The 20,185-nt window shown below is 36.3% G+C and overlaps 1 protein-coding gene across 1 annotated transcript in view; it reads right to left on the bottom strand.

The window, feature by feature from the left end:
* ap1m3 (adaptor related protein complex 1 subunit mu 3) overlaps positions 1-11,047 on the bottom strand; it is a 38,968-nt gene extending 27,921 nt beyond the window's left edge. Inside the window, exons 1-4 of the mRNA XM_038295087.1 lie at positions 10,853-11,047; positions 1,977-2,133; positions 1,287-1,354; positions 794-924 (exon numbers count right to left, since the gene is read on the bottom strand). Of these exons, the coding sequence (XP_038151015.1) occupies positions 794-924; positions 1,287-1,354; positions 1,977-2,133; positions 10,853-10,894 (398 nt within the window). The 5' untranslated portion in view covers positions 10,895-11,047. The remainder of the gene's footprint in view (positions 1-793; positions 925-1,286; positions 1,355-1,976; positions 2,134-10,852) is intronic.
* Between the last annotated feature and the right edge of the window lie 9,138 nt (positions 11,048-20,185).

Raw genomic sequence — 20,185 nt, 5'->3', positions numbered from 1 at the left:
ATTATTTATATACACATTTTATAGGTCAACAACCTGTTCTTTATTAAAAAAAAAGTATATCTATGTTTATACTTTTAGAGTTTTGTCTTAATTACAGACCATAAGTAATTTAATTTTTTCAGCAAATGGAAGGTTTTAGAGTCCGTGGACTAATGCTCTAGCTGACGTTTCAATTACCAACTTAGCTGATGATTCATTATATATTAATTACAATTAATTATATTATTTGTTTCAAACCAATTTTTTTTCTTTAGTTTAAATGTAGAAATTTTAAACCCACAATACTTAATCATGTAATACTAATCAATAAATGTATCATTTATATGAACTTAAAAAAGCAGCCACTTGAGGAAGGGTTGGTAGATTTTTGAGTTACACTTAATGCTAAGCAAATACAAAGCAAAGCTAGTGATCCTGTAAACAAACCATTAAAGGAAGCAAAGGAGAGATTTTGTGGAGATACATAATCGATTGTTCAGGTTTTCAAAACATTAATTTTCCTCTTCTTTGCAAGATTAAAAAAAAAAGAATCAGTATGCATAAACACACACACAATGCAGACAACTGGCAAGACATGCTTGACAAGTGGAAATTTACCATTTCTTATCTATTTTAACTCACTTAAATCATTGGCAGGTAGATAAAATAAATACAACCTGCAATGTGTCTATAGCACCAAAACAGATTAGTTTAGCTAAAACAAAATAGAATTCCACCATGGTTGAAGGAAAACCTACACAGACTAGTCCATTGTACTCTAATGGTCTCACAGGTTGTGTGTGACTTTTCTTACTCTTGAAGGATCTTGCTCTCAGTTGTCTGGGGAAATCCAAAGTCCATCACTTCATCCATTAGTTCATAAACTGTCACAAAGTTGTCACGAATGCTTTCCTCCTCCAGTTCCTTAAAATACTCCTTAAATACCTACAAGAAGAAAATTAAAATTGATTTTTTTTTATGCACCTTGTCCTGCCACTTTAAACAGTGGTAGTGGAGCCTGTTTCATTACAGTCTGTGCAGATTTGATCTATAGTGTGAAATGATTGATTTAAAAATAAGTTGCAGTGTTTGTGTGATAGGCAGCGAGTAGAAAGGATGAATGCGTATAAGCTTCATACAAATCTATGCATACATGCATTAATGTGTGGACATAAGCTGTATAAAATTTAAATGTTGAGGTGACTGCTAAGAATTAAGAAAATGCTGGGCCCAAAAGCAGCAGCTTAAATCCTGCAGATCAATGATATCATAGCCAAAATAAAAGAGACTCAAAAAGAATGACTCACCTGAACTATTCTATACAGAAAGGAGTACACAAGAGCAGCGTTGGCATTCTTCTTTGTCATTGCCACCACTTAAGGGACAGTTAAGAAAAAAGATATATAGATATATTCCTCCCGCAAGCTGCAACAAGAGGTTTTGCCAAGAAGAAAATTAAACACAGTTGCAGACTTATATGCTGCAAAATGGAACAACTTGGATATCTCATTTAATATTATAAAGTTACCAGAATACATGAGATTCAAAACCAATTAGAAGCATAATTCTGGGATAAGAGACAGCTAAGATGTAAGTCAATGCTCTGGAAATAGTAGTTACTCCCAAATGTAGTATGGTAATGAATTAATAATGTGCTAGGAAGCCTAAGTGTATAATCTCACAGTATAAAAGGGGAGCCGATTCTGTACAGTAAACAGGACATGGCTTACTCTGATTATGATGAGCAAAAACAGACACTGAAATACTCGGGAGCTGCTGGCTACACAAACCAGGAGCATTGGACCTCCTGTGGATTCCTTCCAGGAAAGATAAAATTATACACACATTATAAATAAAAATGACTGACAGGGAGGGGCTGACACTTTGAGGAAGGATTGTCAATCTTTTTGAGAAACTTAACCCATTGGTGAAACGAATGCTACTTTTAGAAAATAATAATAAAAAGAATCACTCAGGAATAAACTTGCATTGGATACAGTAAAGGTTGCTGTGTTTGATCCAGAGGAAATGGGATGAGCCATGGCTGACCAGTGGTGTCATTTCAGCATCCTCCTCCCTCTTCATCAGCATGGGCATGAAGTGGTCGATTTCATTCATGTCCATGTTGCCCATGTAGTTACGGCATATCAAAACCTGGACGGATAACACAAGAGATCAGAGGGAGAGGAACTATTATGGAGCAAACGTCATTAAAGATTCATAGCTTTGCCTGAGATAGTAAACCTGCACTCTAGTCTAAAGCTGCTTCGGGAACCTTTGGCCGAAATTTGAAAGAAAAAAAAAACTCCTCTCAGTTTCTCTCATGAAAATGTACAAACAGTGTCTCATGCCTGAGTGTTTTCCTTCAAGCTTTAATAGACTGATGGATATCTTAGCATGAATGATGAATATCTCCCTGGAAAGAAGAATCAGAGCAGACTGCAGAGAAGTTCACAAGATGATCAGGGTCAAAACTCTAAGAAACCACCCTGCTCCAATTTCTACAAAAAATTGGAGGGTAAAAGTACAGGCACGCTCCAACCCAGTATACCCATAGTTGTGTTGCATACAGTAACATCTTCTTTAAATATCACCAATGGTTTTGGATCATCCAGTCAGATCAACAACAAAAAAAACAAAACAACAACAGATATATTTCAACTTTGCTTCAATTTAGCTGATGTTTTGATTTGCTAGAATGCAGGACTTGATTAGTCCTGCATTCTAGCAAATGTCAAAAGTCAGTTTGCTTATGGTGGTATGTGTGGTAATGTATGGCAGTTTCACTTCTGTCAGTCTGACCCAGGGATGCTGTAGCTGTAATGTAGCTCAACACCATCAGTATGAGTAGGAGAATAACTTAAAGTAGTATGAAGCACTTTGGGGTCGTTGGACTTCTTAATCAAACAGCTACAGGCCATTTACAATTACAAAGTATTTCTCAAAAAAAAAAAAAAAGAAGATTCTCAATATCTAAATTTCAACACAGCTGGATTAGGGCAGCTCTACATGTAGCCTCCTGGCTTAAATTGTTCGGTGATACGTGATGACTTTAAGTACTGGAACATCCACCTATCATTCTTAAAGGAGACTGTGTTTCCATCCAAATTCGTTTTTTAAGCAAGCAATACAAGTTGTAGCAACTTGCCACGGACCAATGATCATTTATAGAGGGAGGTTTTGCTGCAATCAGGCAGGCTGTATTGTAACGTGCCAGCTAGTGTTAGCGATGATGCATGCCGTCCGCAGTCATAGAGAGAAATGTAATTGTAATGCTTTTGCATTCTGGACACCAGCAGTGAACACAGTGAGTGTGATGTAATGTTCCCAATCACAGAACTTTTCAACAATCTTAAACAGATTTAAGTTTTGTTTAAATAGCCAAAAAACATATACATAAAAAAAAGGAATATTTTTTTGCTAAATTTAGCTATTTCCATCAAGCTCTCCTAATGTGATACTATAAAATGCACATAAAACCATGGATAGAAATAAAAACATCTATTGTTTCCCCACTAACATAGTGTTAATACTATAGTTGACAAGAGACGAGTGGCATATCTATAAAGGAGTAGAAGATGAGATTCAAAACCGAGCTCAGCAGACCTCAGAGTGGCTACAAGAGCAGGAATCCTGACTAACCGACTAATTATTATTTATTTTTCCACTACTTTATGAAGAACAAACCATCAAAATAGTAAGACTATATGGTATATGGCTTCAACACGCAGACACACATCTCCCCTCCGTCTTTGATAGAGGCTTCTGTTGTGTAGGGGGGTCACACTTGGGCAGATACAAAGGATGGAGGAAATGAGATATAGAGAAAAAAATTCCAACAAAGTAATCTGAGGATGGGGATAGGCCAATGGTCAGGCACTATGAAGAAAGAAACCACAGACTGAGCGGTTTAAAGGTCACTGGATAAAGAGAATACGATTGTTCCCTCAAAACAAATAAATAAATAAAGCTGCAAAACTGAATGGTTTCACAATCAAAGGCTTGTGGAGATTTGCTTCGTAGTTCATAGATCAAACTAATAGAAAATCATAACCTTCAAAACACATTTTATTTCTAAAAAATCTCAAGCAACAGGCTTTACTGTGCATTACTGGCAAGCATTACTGCGAGTAGTGATTCAGCAGAAGAGTTTAAAGTTTCTATTTATTACATGAAGTAAAAAAGAACCGAACAAAAGTGAACATCATTTATTGATGTAATTCACCAATTTTTTGTACTTGCACTTAATATGTATTCCCATTAGGAAGCAATCGCTTGTATCTGGGATTGGTTCTTTTGGTCATGATCCAGGTTTCATGACCATATGCCATGGTAGGAATGTAGACAAGAGCAGAAAATCAAGGGCTGTGTCCTGTCAGTCAGCTCTCTTTTGACCACAACAGCCCGTTGCAGTTATCTACAATTTTTAAAGATACTTGTACTGCTGATACTTAAACAGTATGCTTATGGTAAATGGAAAAAAAGGATAATATTATACCTGCAATGCTTAGATAATATTGTAATTCCTAATGAAATGATATATATATATATATATATATATATATATATATATATATATATATATTTATTTATTTATTATTATTTTTTTTTTTTGTGTGCCAAATAACAGCTTTTAAAATTCATAGTTCTATTTTTTGATTATCCATCTTATCTCCCATATGTGGTTAGATTTTCATTGGATTTGTATCTTGCATTTGGATTTAGTTATAAAGATATACAAATATAGATGTGATATCTTCTGTATAACTGATAAAAAGACATTTTACCAGCCTAATAATGGGGCAAAACGAGAACAGTCTTGCATCTTGACTGCTATTTCACCAATAGCAAATCCTTTTACAGACGCGTTTTTCCTCTGAGGCAATCCCTGTCTCATTTTCTCTTTTAGGACATTGGCTTCCTCTTTTTGCTTCAATCAGCCCTGACAAACTTTGATTCAAGATTGAGATAATTAGAAGCCCATAGGGTTAGCTCTTGTTTTTAAGGGTTGTTAAGACTGCTGTAAAGCTGCACTCTGGGTCACATGACTTATTCAGTGATAAAATTTACCCTGTAGTTACTTGATGGAGATTTTGAGAAGCACAGCCACAATAGAGCATCAATACACACCACGTGCTGGAAACTGACCTAAATCCAGGCTAATACGTGGGTAAAAACGGACACGTTGCTTCTTTAAGGAATCACATATCTCTTTTCTCTTACTTTTTTTTGTTTTGTTTTTAACAAGGATAGTTTGCAAATCTATGTGTAATATGTTTCCATATTTGACCATCTCCATAGTGATTACTAGATGGTACAGAACTGCCTTCCATGCAGGCACAGAGCAATGGGTTTCTTTTAATGCTTGTGTGTCTTAGATCTGTAATGAATTATAGGCAAGATTTTAAAGCCAACTTAGTCATAGGTGTTTTCCCAAAGATGCATCCTGAAATGCCACTTCCTACTTCTCCATCCCCTGAAAGCTAGATATAAATACTACCTCAGAATAATTATTTGGACAGTGCTTCCTTAAGTTTCTTTTCTTTTTCTCTGAAGTTATGAAGACTTCTCCTCAATTTTGCAATCACCCCATTCTGGTGTTTTAATCTGGAACTGACCCGAAGCTTGGATTTTCCATCCAAAATGAGATGCAACCATTGTAACATAAACAAAAGCAATCAAATGAAACCGATGTGGGTATTTCAGTCATGGTCAAATCTTGCACAGTAATTATCTTGATTATTGGTAAAGGTCCAAATCCTACAGGAAGCATACCGCAAAAGCAATTGCTTTTCAATTTATTAAATTGTGTTGTCTAAGATGTGTCGTGCAATTGATCAAGTGTAGTCAGATTAATCTATATATGTATTCTTAAAATCAAACATTCCGCTGTAGTTTTTACAAATTGCTGCACATACAATGACCAAATAAAGCATATTTTATATATGTATATTTTTTACTAATAATATTATGCAAAGTTGAAATATTTTTCAATGCAAGCAACGATTCCTTTTAATATTTTGAATTTAACATCTGACAAAATTTTTCTGCTAAATACATCATACACATAATGACCCTAAACTGCAGCTCAAGTAAACTCTGTTATCAGAAATATTGTTGGGGCGCTCTGGAAACAAATGATGACATGCTGATTTTAATAGCTTGACATTTTGGTACATCAGTGGGTCCCTGAAGCCGCCCATATAAAGGCTGCTGCCCAAGAGGTATGATGGAAAGGGGGTCGAGCTCATAGTGGAGGGATAAAGGGCAGATGTAGAAATAGGATTTTGCATTCTTGTATGTTTTTAAGATTTCGTTGATAGCTGAAATGGTCTGTTTGTGAATAACTGATCTTCGGTAACTATGTACATCCTGCTTTTTTTTTCTTTTAATTTATCAAATCAATGGCATGCCTTCAATATGTTAAACAAACTCTGCGTTTGAATCAATTATAACTATAATTATAGTAAAATGCATATTTCATCTAATTTTTATCATAATACAGGAACTTGTCTGATCAGGGTATTGCCTGAGGCCCAGTGAGGATGGAAGGTGAAATGCTGCTAAGTAGCCTAAGGGTAGAGAAAAGTAGACAGCAAGAGGGAGCAAAAGAAAAACCTTTAATCTGTACAATCAGGAACCCTGGCTTTGAAGGATGGATCATTCTCCCTGATGGCTATCGTTGTCAAGTAGAAAAGACTATTCAGCAATTCCTTTTCTTGCCCTTCTAGTTAGTCCAGGAGCGTTTATTAATCAATCAATTTGACACACAGGTCTGTTAATGTCAAATGCATCAGCATCCTAAAGGTAACTTTTACATTATTATTATGAATATTCATAGTAGTAATAGTAGTTCTAGTACATCTAATTATTACCTTATCTAAACAGCAAAAACTCAATGAGATTTAGAATCCCTTTTTTAGGTGAACCTTAAAAAATATATAAAATAAGAGGAAAATATTGCTCAGATTTTGGTCAAAATATAGGCTTTAAATACAGCCAAGGTATCAATCTTTATGCGTTGCTTTTAAAAACGGTGTATTAGACAGACCTGACCACAGAAGTTTGTTATATGGGTAATTAATTATATAAAGTAAGTTTGAGATTTAATTCAGTGGTTTTAAAGGGAGCATCAAGTATACAAAAGGAAACCCATTCCATATTCCATCATGTTCATATTTGTTAAATATTGAAGCCAAAACTCAATATTTCCATAATCAGGGAAAATAACATACTATCACTAAAAGAGGCCCAAAAAATCCAGATTTTCTCCAGGGAAAAATCTTAACATTCATCTTAGTGTTTTGCTAATGTACATAATATTTACTGCGTTTGAAGTTTAAGTAAAGATATAAATTCTAATCAAAATTTTTCTAGGTTATGACATGTGTTTGAGTCAGCTTTCCGGTAATATGCATCAACAGGAAGGGAGGGGGCAAATTTGTGATACTTAGTAAAACTTTAGTCCTGGAGAAACTATCAGGACACTTTCACATCTGTCCCTGCTCCAGCCCACCTGAAATAAATGGCTAAATGACATCCTTAGTTTGTCAGCAAGTTCTGAATTTAATTCAGAGATATTAAGGCAGTGACATCTAAAACTTGCAGGACACCACTTAATGAGGACTGCATTTTGAAATCTGTACTCAAGGAGTAGGGCTGGGTACAAAAAAAATTGATTTTGAATGGATTCCTTTACATTTTTGCAAAATCGATGTCTAGGGAATGAGATCGATTCATTTTATAGTGACGCGCATGACGTTCACATTTAAATGAGCAGGAAAGATGCACTCAAGATTACTTCAAGCCAGACAGCTGCTAATATAACCAATAGGTTGACTGAAGACATTAAGAAATGGGGGCTGACCAGCAAACACCCTGTAGCTGATACAGACAACGCTGCAAATATGGTTTGTGCAGTGGAGATAATGCAGCTCATGCATGTCTGCTGTGTCACGTCTGCTGTGTGAGGCTTCATTTTTTTTACAAAACAAGTTTGCACTTTTGAGACAGTTTTTCTCACATCTCATGTTTAAACTGTCTGATTTACAAGTTTGCACTTTGTGTTTAATGTGACAGGAAAAAACAAAATACATGAGTATTTTGAAACACAGCTGAACCACTTTCATTATTGTAAATCAGATCGAAACGATCGAAACGAAATTAATCGATTTAGAAGTGTATGAATCAAAATCGAATCAGTTTAGGACTTTGGCGAAAATACCCAGCCCTACTCAAGAGCACCTGTAAACAGAAATAAAAAATTACGCTTTCCCACAACCTGCTTGGATAGATTTCTGGTGAAAGATCTATTCTATACTACAGATGCACCAATCCATTTTTTTACGATCCGATCTTATACCGATACCTGGGCTGATATCCAATACTGATCTGATTCAACTGTTCAATGAATTAACCATATCTCCTGTCATGCGAGTAAAGGGTTTAGTCTAGACAAAAACATTATTTAAATAAAAGGAACAAATAAACACAGATATAAATGCTTTATACATTGACTTTATATTACTTACTAACAAATAAGCAACAAAAAGAAAAAAATAACAGCTCCATGTCAAGTGCATTGGATTGGATATCTGATATCAATTCACCGATACCTGATCCAGCTTTGTCAATATCAGAGCCAATATCAGACCCAGGTATTGGATCTGTGCATCTCCATTTTTATACTTTAGTTAATACTATGGTGAAGTGAAACTGATAATATTATTCATATAATAACTCCATAATTTTAATAAATTATAATAAAAAATAGAGGTTAAGCTAATCATCTGATTAAGACTTGATGAAATAGCAATAATTCTACAGGCTACACACTAATTTAAACCCTCAATAACCCAAATGATGCTGTGAAATTATGTCAGACCTATGAGTGTGTGGCACAATGACAGATGCATACATGCATTGGCCAGAAAAAGAATTGGGCATGCATATAACACTGTATGACGCCATTGTTGCTGTCATTTTCAAAGTGTGGAGAATGCGTGTTTGGCTAAAACAGGGGTCTCAAACTCAAATCCTCAAGTGTCCTGTGTCCTGCTACTTTTAGAGGTTTCCTGTGCCCTAAACAACTTAATCAAAATAGCTAAACCACCAAAGTCAAGTTTGTTGAATCAGAGACACGTGTAAAAGTTGAAGGATGTTGGCGCTAAAACATTTGGGTTTGAGACCTCTGGTCAACAGGCAGGCCGATGATGCAAGCGTCTCAGAAGGATGACAAACAAAACCACATCAGGAAGTAGAAGGATGATGGGGAGGCTTTTTAGTGAGCTATCACATGGGCACACTTATTGACTGATGAAACTGGATGTGTTTCTTATCTAATGGACACATTGCAAATGTATACTTTTTTTTTATTGGCCTTTTTTGATAACAACATTTGCAGAGTATAGACAGTTTTGTGCACATTTTTTAAAGAAAATGCAGAACTGACTTAATATGGATATATTTTTTAACATAATCTGTGTCCTCATCCCAACCAAAAGTTCTGCCAGCTTTGGAGCAGGTTATTATAAACAACCTTTAAAAGATATATTAAAAAAGTGGTCTCTCAGTCGATTCCTCCAGAGCTGCTGTCCTGCAACTTTTAGCTCTCCCCCCTGCCATACACAGCTGAATCTGCAGTCAAGCTCTGCTAATGAGCTCATATGGGATCAGGTCAGGTGTGTTACAGGAGAAAAGTGTCTTAAAGTGGCAGGAGACCAGTCCTAGAAAGCATAAGTATGAAATACAATCTTAGACCAAAAGAAGGAGGAGTTCATCAATGTGTTCAAAAATCCACACCCAAAACATTTCTCAAGTCACAACTACAGAGGCGTAGACAGAACATTTTTAGAAGGGTGGCCAAATAACCAATGTACACTGAGGAGTGGCCAAAAGAGGATAGGCACCAGAACCTCACAGTCAATCTACGCTGTTCCAACAGGAAAATTAAGAAGCAAAACATCCGTATTTTCTAAATAAAGACATATACTTTCTTACAATATAACATATATGCGCATATATTTCAACATCCGTAATTTCTAGCATGAAAGGTATAGTGTATAAAACTCTTTCAGTTTTGAGTTTTGGGCATAAATCTTTTCCATTGTCATTACTTACCTAATTGTATCAATAAACATTCTGTATAAAATTTATATCCAAAGGCACTAATATCTACATAAATTGTTTATTTGATAATTTTTTATTAAAATTTTTATTTATCTGGGCATGCAGTGGTTAGGGCCAACCCGGGTTCGAATCCGACCTGTGGTCCTTTGCTGCATGTCTCTCCCCCTCTCTCATACCCCCTTTCCTGTCAGCCTACTGTAAAAAAAAAACGAGCCACTACTACCGCAAAAACTCAACAAAAAAAACAAAATGTATCTATGATTCCACTGAAAACTCCTAGATGACTTGCAGAGACAAATCATTTTCTCTTTACCTCAATTGCGTTAGACCGAAAATGTTGCATTGTAATCAAATTTATAACAACGTTCAAAGAAAACTGGAAAATACAACAAACACGGTCAGAGGGAGAAGTTCCAAACTTTGAAATAGGACACATCACAAACAATAAGGGCTGCGTCGCTGCACAAGAACAAGCCTTCAGTGTACAAACGAGTTTGGCGAGTTGGCGTTCTCTTCCTGTCTGTTTTATGTCACAGTTTATAGTTTAAATTCACTACTTTAGCTACTCATATGACAAACAACAGTAAATGTGATGTCGATAAACAGCAGGAAGAAACAGAGCAAGAAAAAAGAATAACACTTGAGCAGACACTGTTTCTGCAGTTAAATAGCATTTCTCGTGCTGCAGGTGCCCCATCACGCTGGTAATGTCAACTTCCCCACCAACAAGTCGCCACAAACTTACCTTTCCCTTCAGGTCCAGGATGAATATCGCTGAAGCGGACATCTTGATGAAGAAAAAAATAAATAAAGCACAAGAACCAGAGGGTGTGATGTGTGGGTCTACTGTAGGATATGGATATAAATGGGAGAAGAAGTCGCTCCCATCCTCCTCCTCCTCCGCTGGTCTCTCAGCAGCGCGCTGTTCTGTCTGCGCGTTTCTCTGCTGCGCTGCTTTTCCGGAGCGTCAAACTCACTGTGTTTACGGAAGTAGGATTTCCGGCTGTGAAATAGCCTCAATCGATCTCGGTTCATCATCGGCATGAATTTTTTTTTATTTATTTACTTATTTTACTTTAAAAAAGGTTGGAGAGTATTTAAGTCCGTTTTAACTGAATGTTGTGTTGATTAAAAAGGTACAAACCTGGTTACCTTCTGGTGCGCCTCAGATTTAGGCAGAAATGCATTTAACACTCACAGGACAAGCAGTGAATTAATAGAAAATTATAAAAATAATAAAAATAATACAAATAAAAAGGTAAATATTTTTTGGGAAATTACTTGGAAATATGAGTGGGATTTTAGGATTGAAGCAATAAGTAAAATCAAAGTCAAAATGCAACAAAGGAGATTTGATCGTGATAGAGGCTGGGCCAAAAGTCTTATCTAGAACCTTTTTCCTTTAAGAAATAAAATAAACTGAATTATCTTAAAATATTTAAGAGGATAAGTTTTCATTTCAATATTATTTATGCTTTTAATTCTTTTATGGGCACATGTTTCTTTATATAAATTATTTATCTACTGTGTAAGGAAATGCTTGGACCAGGCTCATGATCCTCATTACAATGAATGATCTAGCCCAGGGGTCTTCAACGTTTCCCAGGCCAAGGACCCCCAAACTGATTGTGAGATGGAGTGGGGACCCCCTAATTATATATATTGTATGAAATTGTGTTATATCAAACTGGTCCTAGAGTCACTCTATTACAGATGCTGTCATATAACGAAAGTAATTTCTCCCTTGGATTATTAAAGTGTTTCTAATTCTGATTCCTTGCTGATGGGACAGGTGTTGTGAATGAAACTTAGCCAAGTATCAAAGAGCTCCTGTGTGTCTCTAAATGAGTGCATTGATGACTCCATTTCTCTCTTTACTACAGTGTGTTGAATTCATATTAATGTGCATTTAAAGACTTTCAATTAGGTCAAAAATATTGCAGGGGGGAATTAAATAAAAACAGTCTAATCAACCAAAACTTTCACGACCCCCATGCAGTACCTCTGCGGACCTCTTAGGGGTCGCGGACCCCCTGATGAAAACCTATGATCTAGCCTATAGACAAAAAGACATTTAAGTTTGATTTAATAAAATATATCTTTAAATTACAGACTGTGTTCTTGTTTCTGCTCCCTAAAAATTTTTCTTAAAAAATTAGCAAATATTGTGCTATAATATTATTGTATGGAATATCTATCTATTTTCTGCTTGGATTCCGTAGACCTAATGAAAAAGGCGTGACCTGCCAGAGAGAAACATTTATGATCTTGTTTAGAAGACATGAATGTTCTGCTTCCGGTTTCGGTGTGAACTTGACCTGCTTCCGGATGCAGCCTCGCCTGACAGCTCCACGCAGACCTGTCAGGCTGCTCTCATCAGCCGTGTGGCCTCACAGGATCAGAAACGCTGAAGGGCTCGACCCAGCGCGCAGTGCCAAGCTTAATTAATGTTGTTTATGTCAGAGTCGTGGACTTTTAAGGAGAAGGTGAATGTAACTGGAGTTGGTCTTTGATGTATCAAATAAATCCAAAATATATCTCCTACAATTCAAACCCGACTGGATCTGCATATAAGATTGTCTCGTAGTTTTTTATATATATATTTCGTGAAATTTTACTGAAGTTGCCCAGATACAGAATTTTTGCTAATTATCACAATAAGCCTTAAGCTCTTATTTAATAATAAATAAAAAGCTATTATAGTGAATTCAGTGACCAATTAAAATACTTTAAATGGGTCCATGAAACAAACTGAGTATATAACATTTCTTAATTTAAGAAAAAAAAGGTGAAATATACAGTATAACGAGTTTTTATCACAATATCTTTGTCCAATGTATTCCCTCGCTGCTAGATATTTTGGCTGGTAGCTAAAATTATGTTTCTTGCAAAGTGTCTGTTGGATCAAAGCCATGTTTTTGATACAGAAATGCCAGGTTATGGTTAATTCTTTAAGTCTTTAATTCTTAATATTTTAAAAATTAATTAAATTGATTTATAGAAAATATTTGGGCTTTTTTGTTGTTGTTTTTGTTTTTGTTTTTTACATATAAAAGAAAAAGATTAATGTAAGTACATTATGCAAAAAATGCTTTCATCCCATGCAGGTTTACTGAAAATGGCTAGAATCTAAAAGTTGCAGGACTAAAAATACAATGAGAATTAAAATGGTGTTAAGCAATATGTTAAATATATATATATTTATATATATTTAAACAAAAGTATATAATGTTAAACTAAACTAACCTTTGGGGGATTGTTTTATTCAAATTTATATATCTATTTACACACAGTACACACTTATTTTGTGCGTAAAAAAAAAAAAAATCTAATTTATTTTATAAGTTCAGGAGGTCCCAAGCTATACAATTTGATCTAGTGTAACTACATATTTGATGTAACAAATAGATCTTTTCACCTGAAAGGGATGACATATGCTCAGTAGAAGTAAAGGGTTATAGAAATATGTTAAAACTCTCACCCTTAATGCCTGCTTAAAGGAAAGAAGAAACATGGATTGGCCACAGCTTTCACCAGGTAAGCATTACTGATAAACTGAGCGGATACTAAGTTGTCCCCCTCTTTAAGATTTATAATTTTTCATAACGCCATCAACTTCTCCAGTTAAGATTCCCTCTCTCTATTACAGTGACAGACGTCAATGTGAGACTAGATCATCATAATCTTCATTTAAAAACCACATTATTCACCTGCTCAAAACCGATTTCTTCCACTTTATACCTTTCCCCAAAATCCATCCTCTCTTAACCTCAATGACCCTTAAACCATTGCTTCTTGCCATTCTACTCCAGTCTTAATTATTGCAATGCCCTCACTCCTGTAAAGGATATGAAAGAGCTGCAAGACATCCAGAAGTGTGCTGCAAGAATTCTTGTGAAAGTTCACAGAATGGAACATTTCGCCTCAATTCTCCAAAAACATCACTAGCTCCCCATTCCCTGCGGGATTCATTATAGAACTGCCCCTTAACACCGACCACAGTATTCATAGCAATGCTCTTGAATACTTGAAGGCCCTACTCACACGCCACTTGTCTATTCATTCCCTCTGCTCACACAATAACAACCTCCTCCAAAATTGTACTTGTTTGCAGCCAGTGAGTGACTTGGCCTACTCTTCATCAGGCCTTCGCCTTTGAAACACTCCCCAACCACCTGAGAGGTCCACTTTTCCTCGTTATTACTGATTTTTTTATTTCTTTTTTGCTTTTTTTAATCTTTATCTTGAAGCTCTTTAAGAATGGTCAAATACAGTGTTTTTTATGAAGTTTGACAAAAAATGCAGGGATCCAATGAGAATTTCAAAATTAAAGCTAAAAAAAGTGTTGTACCATGTGCCATAATCATGGTTTTGGACATTGAGAAGCAGTGTCCATGTTTCATCTAGATATGATGACCAGAGAAGCGGTAGCTTTGGCTCATAAACAGCTGACAAACAGCAGACAAACAGCAGATCCCCCCTTTCAGCCAACTGCCTCCACAGAAACTCCCACAGAGGTGTGAATTTCCACCCCCCTCTTCTTAAGGACAATGAAAACCACACAACACACAGGATTTCACTCTTTTTCTCATGAGGCTGCCTGAGGGTCCACATCGGAAGAGACAACCGCCATGTAGATCTAGCCAAAAGGCCTAGATCTCCAGAATGATCAAGGATAAGTCATGAAGGTTGACTTTTCAAAACCAAACTGCTGCAAAACAGACTTTTTGCAACACATTTCTCTTGAGTTTTAGAACCTACAGGGCCAGACTGGATGAGAAAATCTCCTAAGGATCCTTTGGTGTGGGTCACATAGACAAGATAATCCCCACCTTGCTGTGAGCCTGCCTGCTAAGCTGCTGCTGAATGAAAACTCAAGCTTTCCAAATAGATATGGACAAAAGGTTTGCAGGTCTGGCACAATTAGGAACAGAACAAAAAATATGTCTTTTTATCATTTTGACCATTTCATGTGTTTACTGATGGGTAAAGACAAAGCTAACAGGATGGACTGCATGCAATACTATGCTACAGTAATATGTTTTGAGCTGTTGTTGAAGCTTGGACAAGCTTTATTTCACTAAGAGTTTAAAGACTGATACAACATTAGTGTTCATGTGTTCCTCGTATGCTCATTACATTAGATTACCAAGAATGACCAAGAGTCATTTAATGGAATCCTCATGTCTATTCGTTGCTAGCTATTTCAAAGAGGGTAAATAATCATTTCGCTAAAGGTTACTGGTTCCTGATTAGGCAAATCATTTAATAAAACATTATTTGGCCAAATAATGTTTATTCACCTCATGGATTTGCATTGTGAATTGGTCTGAAAACATTCCAATTGCTCTAAATTAGTGAAAAGCTAATTGGATCATATCCCAAATTCTTGCAGATAAACACAAATCCATCTTAAACTGTAATATGGTTTCCAACCATGTTTCCTCTTCCTCTTTGTACATAGTAGTTTAATTTAGTTGATTTTCACAAGTTTTAGTTATGAGTTATAAACTGAAATATGTTTGACTTGGAGCTGATTGCGTTTTGTTAATAAACTCTTATATTTTTAATAGAAGTTGTGGTGAATTTATTCCACGTATGTGCAGAATTAACTGTTTGACAATGATTAGTGCTCAAATCACTCTTTCATTTAGTGTAGTAACACACAGCTTGCAGGGCGTGTGTTCATAAACAATATATAAGAGCCTGAATAATATCTGATTAAAAAATATATATTTACCACCCCTACCATGGAGGGCAATGAACATCTTAAAGTATCAGAAAATATGAATTCCCAGCTGGCTGAAATTGAATTTAACAGTTATTTACAACATAAATATGGCATCCAACCTGGATGGGCTTGAATATAAATTCACAAAAAAAAGCAACACCTTAACCCAGCTAGTAAAATGTTTAAATTCACCAAATCACAGAGCACCTCCGATCATACCAAGCAGACAGAACGATCCTAAAAGACGACATATTACACTGCATGAAAAGTGAGATTTTCGTCCCCGTAAACCCCCGTAAACTCCCGCAGATCTGCCTGATTTTCGTCAGTTTCCGACAATTTGCAACCCGTGCTTGTCCGCGTTTGTCGTGCCACAAATTGTTGGAAACGTACCGTGACGTATGTGGAGAGCGATCAGCTGTACTAATGGCCCTAATTAGCATATGAATGCAGCAAACCCGCGCGGCTGGCCAGGTCTGGCTTGAATAACCTTCTCAGTATTGGCTGAAACCACTATTCTCAAACAAATGAAATCGCTCGTGATTGGCAGCAAAACCACACGTGGCCACGCCAGGCTTTAATTTTCTTACTGAGTATTGGACGGAACCGCTTCTTTTTAAACAAGTAAAGTCGCTCGTGATTGGTTGGCATATATATATATTTACATATATATATTTATTCATATATATATATATTTATTTATTCATTCATATATTTATTCATTCATATATTTATTCATTCATATGGTGTGTATTTATGTTATCCTACACTACTACACAATTATTATGCTACCATCAAGGACATGAATGAATTTATACAGGAAATGAACATTTGCCAGGAAGCTGTTTATGCAAAGAAAGAGCTTTATTAAAACACACACAACTATATACAACGCGTATCCAAACACATGCGTTTCTAAAAATTAAAAGTCCGTGAACGGTCCGTTTGCTTCCTCGGGGTTGGAGGTAACGGGCAGCATTCCCTCCGAGGCAGGTCCGATGTGCAGACGCCTACTGTGCGTGGCTCTGTACTTCGGCATCGCTTCTAACCGGGACTGCAGCTTAACACAGAGTTCAGTGAGATCCGGCCTACGAAATGGCGACGACCGTACAATCCATCCAGAGACACCGCTGACGACGGCGGACTTCCAGAGTTCCACTTCCTCATCTGCTAGCACACTCTGCCTTGCTTTCAGCAGCTGAAAAAAAAAAACAATGAATCAGCGCACTGCGTATGGACACAACACATCTATTAATGCACCTGAAAAATAGTCACCAAATAAAGTCTTACCCTCTTTCTTCTGGCCCGACTCCGAGCAGATAGCCTCCGCACGCAGCGTGTTGGCTGGCAGCGTATATCTGAAGCTCCTGCGTACCGTCTGAAAATACGTCTTACAGGCAGCTGGAAAACAATTAAATGAGAGTGGTATAAATAAAAAATCAAACGCAAGTCACAGTAACAAGGAAGGAGAAAACATTAAAACAAGTCACTTACACACAATGTCGTCTTTATCATCATCGTGCAAATCTGGACTTGCTGATTATGGCTCCGAGCAAAAAGGAGGTCTGTGAAAACAAAATGTAAAGCTATGATCGGTATCCATTACCTTTTACCGCAGAATGAAAGCATATTCTTTAAATCTTACCCTTGCTCCGGTTCATAGCGCCTGCAATTAGTCTCCGAGTTGTTAAGACGGCGTACTGCTTCCTGTAAATCACAAAAAATGCACTTTAATAAAGCTTGTTCTTGCAAGGCTAGGCTAGATAGGCTAATAGCTAGGCTGCTATTAGCCATAGCTCAGGCTAGGCCGCTTTTAGCTTAGCAGGCAGTAATCGAACATATATTTACCGCTAGCATCTCTTCTTTGAGTTCGTCTTGTTCGATGCAGAGTCGCCATCGCGTCCAAGAAGAGTTTTACCCCGAAATCCCACATACTCCGTCTGCGCTCCGCTCCGCTCCGCCCCGCTGCGCTCCAGACCGCCTGCACAAAGCAAAGCCTACAGCCGCCGCTGTGGCTCCGTCCCCTCCTCTCTGAGTTCCTTGGAGATCGTAGAGGGCATGCGCCAGATGAACCAGGGTTTCCGCGGATCATTAAAAATAATTACAATTCATAATTCTTTTTTTAATCAAGGCCTTAATTGGCACTAAAATTAATTAAATATGTTTATCGTTGCATTTATGATTCTTTAATAAAAATGCTTCTAAAAACAATTTCGTCAGATATTATATCGCTATTAATTTGCGTGGAACTGTTTATAAAGCCGTATGTTCGGAAAGGAAGCTCGAGGCGGAGAAAAAGCTAGAGAATATATATATACGTATATATGTGTGTGTGTGTGTGTGTGTGTGTGTTTACATACATACAGGAGTCATGGAACTCTGCTTGCAGCTCCTTCATATTTCATGTACACTAATAACTTGTGTACATGGTTCTTGTTGATGGCATTAAAATAATTTCTAATAGCATTAAAATAGCATTAAATTAGAGTCACTCATTCCTGTATGAACCCTGTGAGCGCTTAATTTAATATGACATATTAAAAAAATCCCACCATCATCCAGCATATGTTCAGTTTCTGCCCAAATATATATATATATATTTTTGTAGATTTTTGTAACAGAGATAAGGATAATTCAAAACTGCTTTTTTTTTTTATGAACTTGTTCTCTACAACTTAGCATCTCTTTTCATTCCTGTAATAAGAAGTTTCTTTTAACTGGATTTGATTAAACTTTAAGTCCCTCGGTATAAAATAAATATTTTAATGGAGATGAGAAATCTGCTTCCTGGTTGGTGAATAACCAATAGTTTGGATCCAATCATTTAAATAAACGGTGTTAGTTTTTTTTTTTTTTTTTTTAGATATTTATAAGAATTGTGCTATAATTTCTAGTCACCAATCTGTTGCTGCTATATTTTAATTTGACGAACCGGAATTTGTCGATGTTCTTTTTCCTGTTTGGTGCAATTGCAATTGCGGATCTTGACCTGGCCAGACCGTATGACCACAGTGTACCAATCTTCTGATGGCTACTTCCAACAGGATAATGCGCCATGTTATAAAGTGAATCATCTCAGACTCATTTCTTGAAACTTTTCCACTTAAGTAATTGTGAATTGAGCATATTGACAGACAATATTTTATTTTTTATCTTAAATGCAAATTTTTAAAAAAATAATTACTGCTCTAAATGTATTGCTCTGTCAGCTAAAGATCTGTTTTGGTCTATATACTTTAATTAAATAAATCAATTCAAGCTAAAATGTGAGAGGCTATACTAAGCCTGATCTCTTTGTATCAGAGATTTTCTTCCTCAGAAAGATGTCACTTGGGGTAAAACCCCCCCTGCAACCCTGGTTTGCATTTGTATAGCTCACAGCATGTTCATTTACATGTTAAAGCCTCCCCTAGAATTCCATGGGGGGGAGGCATGGGGGGAACACTGCCTAAGAAATTCCACGTCAATTTCTGACAATTTACGGGAGTTTTCGACGAAGCCTGCAAATTGCCGTAAACTGCCGCTAACCTGAAGTTCCACGACAATCTACAGTGCCGTATATTGACGAAAATCCCACTTTTCATGCAGTGTTATGTCCTAATTTTAAAAAAAAATTGACAATGAATGATTGATAAAGTTGGTGATGTCTGTCATTCTGGAGAGGATCGCTAAGTTTGGTAGGGGTATATTCAAGAAGATTTATGATCAATGCCTTTATACGAACAGCAGAAAACATACAGTGTTAAACCTCAGCAGGAAATAAAGAAAAAAAATCTATTTTCATTATTTATTCAAAAAAAAGAAACAGGCAGAGCAACTGATGCATTAATAGGACAGTTCTATTATTCCTTATTTTATTATCCTAAAGACTTTTGAGAAAACATTTTGTCTTCTGATGAGGCAAAATGGTTAGTTGTTAAAAGGTATTCCAATTTGCCATAAAACCTACAAAGCACATTGCAAAATGGCAAAAAAAAAATCCTGAAGGAGCAAACAAATGATGTGTGTTGGGTTGTGTGTTATGCATTAATACATGATCCAAAGCATAATTATTGTTTTTTGTGACCTTCACAAGAATGTCACTGTTTACAAATCCTATAATTGGACTGAATTAAAGCAGTTCTGTAAGAAAGAGTTTGGCAAAATTGCTTTAGACAAATATGAAGGAGTCATTAGTAGTTATTGCATCTTTGATGCTATTGTATGTTTGATGCCCATTGTGGCTTCCAAAGATGCTTCAAGAAATTATAAGATTGAGTAGAGTGTTTAATACTAGAAGGCCTGTAAAAACTTTTACTCTAAGCACATTTTTCACTTTTAATAAAAACAAATAACAAAAACTGCTTC

The sequence above is a fragment of the Cyprinodon tularosa genome, unplaced genomic scaffold (genome assembly GCF_016077235.1).
Source record: "Cyprinodon tularosa strain WSP-4 unplaced genomic scaffold, ASM1607723v1 ctg35, whole genome shotgun sequence".
NCBI classification, from domain to species: domain Eukaryota; kingdom Metazoa; phylum Chordata; class Actinopteri; order Cyprinodontiformes; family Cyprinodontidae; genus Cyprinodon; species Cyprinodon tularosa.
Note: the sequence above shows the minus strand (reverse complement) of the source record. Positions and strands in the feature narration are given on the sequence as shown.